Source organism: Pimephales promelas, chromosome 3 (assembly GCF_988280905.1).
Source record: "Pimephales promelas chromosome 3, fPimPro1.hap1.1, whole genome shotgun sequence".
Lineage (NCBI taxonomy): Eukaryota > Metazoa > Chordata > Actinopteri > Cypriniformes > Leuciscidae > Pimephales > Pimephales promelas.
In genome coordinates this window covers 10,953,505-10,962,666 of record NC_142771.1, presented here as the reverse complement: position 1 = coordinate 10,962,666, position 9,162 = coordinate 10,953,505, and the positions used below count along the sequence as shown (strand labels likewise).

The 9,162-nt window shown below is 38.9% G+C and overlaps 1 protein-coding gene across 1 annotated transcript; it reads right to left on the bottom strand.

The window, feature by feature from the left end:
* Nucleotides 1-298: 298 nt before the first annotated feature.
* On the bottom strand, nucleotides 299-5,509 carry noxo1a (NADPH oxidase organizer 1a). The gene is made up of 8 exons (XM_039675243.2): nucleotides 5,356-5,509; nucleotides 4,453-4,533; nucleotides 4,272-4,344; nucleotides 4,004-4,187; nucleotides 3,712-3,899; nucleotides 3,498-3,605; nucleotides 2,275-2,392; nucleotides 299-1,306 (listed from the first exon to the last, which is right to left on the bottom strand). The coding sequence occupies exons 1-8, from the start codon at nucleotides 5,419-5,421 to the stop codon at nucleotides 691-693; spliced, it is 1,434 nt and encodes a 477-aa protein (XP_039531177.2). The 5' UTR covers nucleotides 5,422-5,509; the 3' UTR covers nucleotides 299-690.
* Between the last annotated feature and the right edge of the window lie 3,653 nt (nucleotides 5,510-9,162).

The window sequence follows — 9,162 nt, the reverse complement described above, 5'->3', positions numbered from 1 at the left end:
CTGGATCATGTCAAATCACCAACAGTAAAATCCAGATAACGGAGTAATCCACATAATAAGAATGGCCCCAGGAGGAGACACCCCCGATTTAAAACCATAATAATAATATACTTGTAATTATTATAAGTAACTTTCGGTTCCAACCCTGCTCCAACACACATGCCTGTTATGTTCACGTAAACCTGAACTCCTCGGTTAACCGGTTCACGTGTATTGAATTAGGATTTGAGTTAAACTCTGCAAGAAGGTTGTCCTCCAAGAGCAGGATTTGAAATCAATGACCCCTGGAGAAAATAACTATAGGACAACAATTTTATTAGATTCTCTCAAGAGTGTACAACGTATAATATGTCAAGATATGCAATGCATAAAAGGTACAAGTTATATTTTCCACTATGGAAAGGTTTTTTCTTCAAAAAAACAATAACTAAGAAAGACCTAAATCTTGGATAAATATTATGTTGAAGATTGGAATACATTTTCTGTGCCTGATCCAAAGAGCAGCATCTCCAGTAGATTATCATTTGTAACATACATAATATTCTGTTCCAAGAATGAGAACTAGACTTAATTCTAATCTGTCCATCAAGTCCACCACATTATTATCACACAAGTGTTTTTGGTAATTAAATTAACTCTTGTTCTCCCCAAACATGTAACCTAAAGTACTGGACATTGCAGTGAGGTGACCTAACTGGTTCTTTGCAGGTTTTGGCGTGTAACGGTGGTGCAGCGTTTTAGTATCTCCTGAGCTTGGGGTCTGGGTGGCATCTTGGGGGTGAAGGGTATCTTGTTGAGACTGGGGTCTGATCGGCTGCTGGTCATCTTGTCTTCTGTGGGACTTTCAACGCTCAGGCTGCGAGAAGACTCAACCATAGGGGTGCGACTGTGGCGGAACTGCTGTTCTGCGTCCGAACGATTCAGCGAATCGCTGCCGGAGAAGCTGCTTTCATCGCTGAACACTTCGCTGTCCTCACTCATACTTCTTTGCTGACCGTTCTCTGCAAACTGCACTCTGATTGATGGGGTCAGCCATGTCGTACGAGCATCCGGAAGCCTACCCATTGAACGTGACATTAGCTTATCTTTAGGGTCCAGGGTGCTTCCTGGAAGTAGATACAGGTTGCCCTGGGATCTGCTGAGCTTTCGGTCAAAAGCCTGCAGGGAATTGTCTCCAGTGTGTCTAAGCCGTGCTAAGTCAAGAGTGGAGTTGGTCATCTCCCTCTGAGCGGGCATCATGCGAATCCTTGGGTTATTGTACGGTTGCAGGTACATAGATGGTGCAAAGCCCGCCTTTCGATTGTACCTGAGGGGATTGAGAAAAATTGTTGTTAATTGTTGAGGATTGGGTACTGGATAGCAGTGTTGTAGTCGAGACCACCTCACTCGAGTCCGAGTCGACACCGAGACCAGAGAGAGTCGAGTCCGAGACCAGAGACGGTCGAGTCCGAGTCGAGACCGAGACCAGTGAGGGTTGATTACCTAATTTACTTTTATTTACTTTTATTATTTTTTTTTACTGAATTTACTTAGAGTTTAATAAATCAGTTTAGGGTAAAAAGGCCACATAGTAGGTGGTATTAAAAGTAATTTTATTACAATTTGTCATGCGCAGTTGCGCACTAGAAAATCACCAATCACTGGGCGTGTCAATCAATTTAAAGAAATATTTTATTAACATACATTTAATAATCATGAAAAACATTTTGAATTGAACTCGAGTGGACTCGGGAATAAGTCCGAGTCCTAAAAAAAAAAATGTTCGAGTACGAGTCAATTCCGAGTCCAAATGGACACGAGTCCATGACAAGACCAAGACCATTAAAATATGGTCTCGAGACCGAGTCCGAGACGAGTCCGAGTCTCGAGTACTACAACACTGCTGGGTAGGTCAAGTTCTTTCAGTGGTAGTGAACAAGGAAGAAGCATAGGCAACGTCGGTCCTAGAGAGCCACTGTCCTGCAGAGTTTAGCTCCCACCCTGAAAAAAATACTCAATGGCTTAGTAATCCTGAAAACCGTGATTAGCTTGTTCCGGTGTGTTTGATAAGGGTAGGCGGCGGCGCTAAACTCTACAAGACAGCTGATCTCTAGGACCGACGTTGCCTCCCCCTGCACTGCAAAAACTAGGATGTAAAGCAAGTGCCAAGTTTCCCCAATCTTCATCTACATGACACACCAGCAGGTAAAACATTCCTGCCCGTTAGATAACTGGTGTTTATTTCAGCTGGTTACATCTGCTCGTTTTCAGGAAGAAAACAATATTGAGATTTACCTTACTATCCACCAGCCATTGTCAGACTTCTGTAACACCTCCACCACAGACCCAATCTCGACTGATATCTCATCGCTGTTTGTGGCTTTGAAACTTTTGGCAGCAACATAGAAAACACCTGAAAAAGGGAAACATAATAAGATTTGTTAACGAATGTCCTGGTCAACAATTGAGTCCCGGCAAGGGTTTCCAAGAGAGTTTCCACGAGAATCCTGCAGAGTTTAGCTCCAGTCCTAATAAAACAGCTAATCAAGGTTTTGGGATTTGGAAGCCTAGTTCACACGACATGATTCTCAAACGTCGGGTCACACTACATGACTTGCTCTCTGTGAAATCAGGAGTGTTCAAGTTGTTGAGTTGTTCACACCACACAACACAACGTGATTGATCCGCAACAGGAGGTAACGCACTACACCAGTTGACAACTCAGTCACTCAACGATTCTATCTTGTCTACAAACCACGTTTTGTCGCGAAAAACCACGCGATAAAACAAACCGTAAATTACATGAAACAGCGCGCCCGTCAATACCCAGCGAAGAAGACGAAGAAAACAATGTGCGAATATGGACGTCAGACAGAAACTAGTGCTGCAAATGGTTTGCGCGATCATTTGCTCTGAGAAAAAAATGCAAAAAAAAGAAAAAATAAGATTTACTGAGTGACCTCAACCCATGCCTTGCTCTGATTGGCTGTAGCTCATGACATCACCGAGGTTGAGTCATGTGACAGCTCTGGATATCTAGCATGCTAGATATTTTTCTGGGCTTGGCGACGCGTCTGCGAGCATCTTTCATGCATTGTTGGCTCTTTCATACTAACAGATGCAAGCGTTCATCACCCGCGATAACACCCTGACCTGCCGCCGAGCTCAACGATTGGCTAATCGGGCTTAAAATCCTGTAGTGCGAACTTGGCTTTAGAAACTTAAGCCTTAAGGGCATATTGGAGCTAAAGACTGCAGGATGTTGGCCTTCAGGACACCCCTGTGCAAGGGTTATTTTTTTAGCCAGTACGTAAAGTGAGAATTATTGTAAATTAACGTAAATTTTCAGTGAGACTTAGCGGTGTAAGCGTAATTAGGTCATATAAACTGTGGTTTCCAAAGAAATGTTGATTCAGAGCAAACAGAAGAATGTGAAACATCCACACTGCGGCAAAACCGGTTTTATTTCCAGATCAACGTAGCCAGAAGACACTAGAAACCACTAAACCATTTCTTACTTTCGCCATCCATCACATCCGGGCCGTCGTCAGCCATCTCGGCTCTCTGTAGGTACGGAGCAGGAAACCAGGCGAGACGTTTGGCTTCGTTCTCCACCAGCCACCATCCTGACGAAAGTCAAAAACAACAAGGTCAGGAAACAGTGAAGAGTGTTCTTAGAAAACTCCCTGCTTCTAGATGCTGTCCGTGTAGTTCGGCCAAATGAGTTCTCACCATTTTGGTCTTTTATGAGGACATCCAAAACCTCATCCACTTCAACCTTGAAGGGTTGATTCTTGGTGTCCTTGGTCTCGTAAGTAGCTACGCAGCGGTATGTTTCAGTAACAAAAGGTTGAGTAACCCCATTGTTCATTCCATCTTTACTACTCTCCAGAGTGGCCTCTGATGGCATGATCACGATACTGCAGAACAAAACAAAATCTATAAATATCTTTGTATACTATAATTTTGGAAATTATTATATGCATTTATTTTCTGCTTTGCTTGTTTTGCAGTATTAGCTCACCTATTTTTTGCAAAGTCCGCATTGAGGTCCTGGGATTTGGGAAGCAAGAACTGGATGAGCTCCTGGCTCTGGCAGATAAGGCGATCGCTCTTCAGCAGTTCACTGCAGTACTCGTCCAGAGTCTTCAGTCTGAGCACCGACTTACTGGGACTCCACTTCTGCATGTTTTTACGCACTCTTGCAGCTGCAAATGCATTTTTGTTCGTCATTACTTAACAACGAGTACTTGCATTTGCATTGTTTAAGGGGAAACTAGCAGAGTATTTACCTTTAAATTTGGGAACAATCCTTGTTGACCTTTTAATGGGATTTGAAGGAGGGAATTTCTTCTTGAGTTGTCTCTACAGAAACAAGCGTGCTTATTATTTTATTCTACTCAACTAAAGTCAACATACAGTATTTATAATAGGCCAAACAAATTGTTTTCAAATGAAATGATGGAGACTTACATGCAGTGTCTTGAAGTCTTCAAGCGATCTGTACACGGTGATCTCATTTTGATCTGACCAGAGAACGGTGGTCATGTACAACTGGGAAGAATGTGATTCGATTAATCTCAGATCTTCTCTTTACAACAAAGCTCTCACTATACATTAGTCTGCATATTACAGTGTATTTAGTTAGGTGAGGAGGCCAACTGAATGAACCATATCCCTATTTCTATCTGATGTGACCCTTAGAAATGACATATTCCAATTTTAATAAATCATGTTCTCATAGCTTACATTGGATAAGGTTAATTAGTTATCTACCTTATGAACTAACAATGCTCAATACTTCTTCAGAATTAGGCTACTTAATGTTAGTTAATATTAATTTCAGCATTTACTAAGACGCTGTTAAAACTAAAGGTTGCATTTGTTGACATTAGTCAATCCACTGTGAACTAACTTGAACAAACAATGAACAGATTTTAATTTACTAACTTTAACAGATTAAGAAATACTGTAACAAATGTAGTTGCTCATTGTTAGCGTTAGTCAATACATTAATTCATGTTAATTAATTAATGAACCTTAGTGTTATTCTTATATTTGTATTATTTAAAGAATAAAGTTAACAACACATGAAGCGTTTTAGTTAGGTTAACTGACATAAAAAAATGTTTTCAGTGTGATTTACTTTTAAATGTTTCATGGAGCTGATTGTAATTCCACATTATTGTTATGTTATGTTATCCAGCGTATAAGTGAATATAGCCTACAATTAAATCAGATACCGAAACATTTTATTAATATGTTAAATTGTAGTAGAAATTTGAACATCATCGAGAATTTCATTCAAAACAACAGTAATGTAGCTTTTTAATAATGCATGCAAAATGTAAATAAATAAATAAAATAACGTCTTACCTTCGCTTCTTCTTTTTGCATCACTCCAACAAGCTGAATATTGACAGGATGTCTTTGCTCCTCCATATTGATCAGGTAATAGGTTGCTGTAGTAGATGGGTTGTCTGCAGCTGTTGTTCTGATGTTTGACTGACTGCTGATCTGTCGCGCTCTTTCTGTTTATAACATCTCCATTCAGAGGCGGAACGTGTGCGCGCTCCCGTTGCAATCTCGCAAACCGGAGAGTCCGCTATTACATCAACAATGTGGCTGGGAAAAGAGCTTGCAATCGCATGTAAGTGCCACATCCTTATCATTCTTTGAAATAGCTGAAGGAAATAACAGACCTCAATCAGAGGCACACCTACACTGAGTGGGGCCCCAGGCAAAATTAATCAGTGAAGCCCTTTTTAAAAATATATTTTATATAGGCCTAGCCTACGGTTTTGTTGTTGTTGTTGTTGTTGTTGTTGTTTTTTTTTTAAAAAAAAATCATATTAACACACAATAAGTTTTTTGTTAATACATCTTTATTAGCCTACCTAGGGATATGATTAAACGAAAAGTAGTCAAAACACATCTAACAGAGCATAAGTTGTTTCTTCTTTTTATGTTCTATTTTTTTATTAACTAAATGTCAATCTTCGTCTTTAACAGTAGATACAATCTTCACATAATGGATTATACACCTGAAAAACAGTCCTTTGTGTGGTGGAATAAGCATGCTATATAGAAAGGTTAGCATCTTCATTTAAACTTTATTTATTATTTGTAAGTAATTATGCTAACTCAACTAATTTAATGTAAAGAGCTGGATAATTACTAATCAAATAATATCAACTATAAATGTAGGCTATTGATTAGATTTGCTGTAGACTAAAGATTTTTCTAGTCGACTAGTCATTATTTAAGCGACTAATCGATATGAATTTCTGCTTTAAATATTGGGTGCATGGCTATTATGCTCACGTGCATGCATCAATCTGTCTACAAAGCACCAGAAAGTTAGGCTAATGATAATAAATGTGTCTGAAAAAAATAAGGAAGCATTTTAATTGTTTAATATTAATAAACTAGTGTTTTCTGAATCAGTGTAGGCTGCAAATACATCTCCACATCTCCGCTGTAAAGTAGATGCACCTTAGAGAGTTTCTATTTTGGAGAGTTTCAAATTTCTATTTTTCGTTGGTGGACATTTCAAGCTTATAGGTATATTTCTCATTTCTGTGACGCTGTTTTATTGAGTTCGAATCAGATTCAATTAGATACATTTACACCCAGATGGTGCAATTTACTGACTCTTTATATTGTTGTACTTTTTCCTAAATTTTCTATCTTGAGGACCATATTTATTTATTTTTTTTAATGGCTCATCTTACCCCTCTCCCCTAAATGTGCTTGATGTCTAAAGACTAATGAAAACCCTTTTTACAGTTGACTTATAGCCGATTTAACAGTTTAAGGCCTTCTCCACATCAAATACGTCAACATCACTGTGTCATTTGACATATTCATAAATCCCTGTTGATGAGCACGTGCACACAAGGAAAAACCCTTGACATTCCAGGAAATAGAAGCTAAGGTTTTATGTTATGGTTATAAGGAAGCGTATCAGGTTTCTTCTCAGAGGTGTGTCCACACCTTTGTTTTCCTTTACATTTTTTCACACCCAACCTGCTGTCAGTATTGACCCTATAACTGACTCACTGAAAAACCCATTATTTAAATATCAGATTTTATTTTATGCAAATAAGTTTTTCTGTGCTGATGTTGTTTATTAAACTTCTTCACAACTCATGGTATTTACTAAAACCCTTATTGCTCATATTTAGGGATTTTTGAGGAAAAACAAAAACCTAATCCCACACTGTTTGTGCTAATTGATACCTTAGTTCTGGAGGGTTATTTAAAAAAAAAATGTGAGCTGTACCTATGATCAGATCTGCTATTTTTTTCCTGGCAGAAATCAAAATGACATGAGCATGAACCCAAGCTCTGGAACCACAAAAGCCACATCCATGAGATCATTTAAAGTTATGTTCACAGAGGGTCATAGGTCTGTTACGGATTTCCACTAAATCGCTGGTGTTGCAGGAGTGAGCAAGTATTTGACAAGTACAAATTGAATCCATAAACACAGATGTAAAATGCAAATAGTGTCTTTCTTTATTGTGCTCCAAAAAAAATAAAATAAAAACATTTCTTCGAATTAGCTTCCTGCAGTGTCTCATTCTTTCACGTTCATTGCAATGCAAATGAAGCCCATACCTTGCACAAACACACATTGTCCATATTGTTTCTTGAATGCCACTCTTTACCAATCAAACATGATGAAATGACACACAATAACACAATCAAAAAGTGTGCAGGCTACTTCTCAACTACCAATACACACATCTCCTTGCTTATCTCCTTTCTTACAATGTCAGAACGCCACCTGATGGACAAATATATCATTTAATGAAAATGGCTCCTACATGTCAGTTCAAATGAGTGTGAAGTTATCAGTGTTACATTGATTCTTGAGTAGATAAGGGACAAAACATGCTTTAGACGTTAGTTTTTATTAATTAATAATACATCAACACTAATTAATACATTTATGCATGTAAAGGAACAGGTTTTTCAGATTTTTTTTTTTTTAATGACACAGAAATGCATTTACTCTCACAGTCAAGACACTTGCGATTGCATTTTCATGAAATGTCCCGCACTACGCCAGCGCCGTCTTTGATTTTTAATGAGAATGAAAGCGAGGCTGTGAGGGATAGACATCATAGACGTTGGAACAGGGGGGGGGGGGGCGGGAGGGCGGCCCTAGGTACAGTTTTTTTTCTCTCTCATCAAAACAGAATATGTCCATCTGTGGTTACAGTCAATATCAAGCATAGGACACGTTTATTTTGAGATTTTACCGGAATGAATAGTCTCCGACGTAAAGACGATTAAAGTGCGCGTCCGAGTGAAGACTGCGCGCCACAGAGAACATAGCCTACAACTGACAGCAGCGGCAACAAGCGTTCCTCTTGATTTCAAAAACAAAACATTTTAGCGCTAGATCTAAATTAATAACTAAACTAATGCTCTGCCTAACAAGATATGTTTTATTGATGTTTAAACGTTTTATTTTCCGATATATGGTGACTCAAGCACTGATGGATCAAGGAGCGGTCCATCAGTAGAGTCACCATATCGGAAAACATGGAATGGGTCAGACATAGCCCACAGTAATTCTGACTTATTATGTTTTTTAAAAGAATTTCGTTTTTATAAATTGTATTTCATTTTAATCAATGGTTTTAATCAACAAGTTGACTGATAAATTCTCAGAAAATGGATTTAATACCAATATTTTGAAACGTAATTCCGTAATTCCGACAATTATTCAAGCGCTCTGAATAAGGTCAATGAATGTTGCAAAACTCAGTGTGCACACTGAAAATGCATTACGAGCCGATCACGCCCCCTCCTGGCCTGTCAATCACTGCATCAAGGCGGGGCTCGGCAACAGGTGGGCCTAAACATTACATGTTATGGCTATGTTACGTGTTTTGAGGTGATGGACAGTTGCCACAGTAAACATGATGAATGGCGACTGTAGAACCGACGCAAAAGCCGAATCCCGGACATTTTGGGTGATCTCAAATCACATTTTCGGGCACGGGTCACGGAGACTCACTAGTGGCCTTGTTGTTTAACAACCGTGATGTATTGTTGTCTTTTAAAATGTTTGATTTTAAAACTCTGATATCATGTTTTATGTGTATACATGTTATGAGTGAATAACTCTGACAGTGTGATATGGGTTATTATGTGATGTCATTTTTA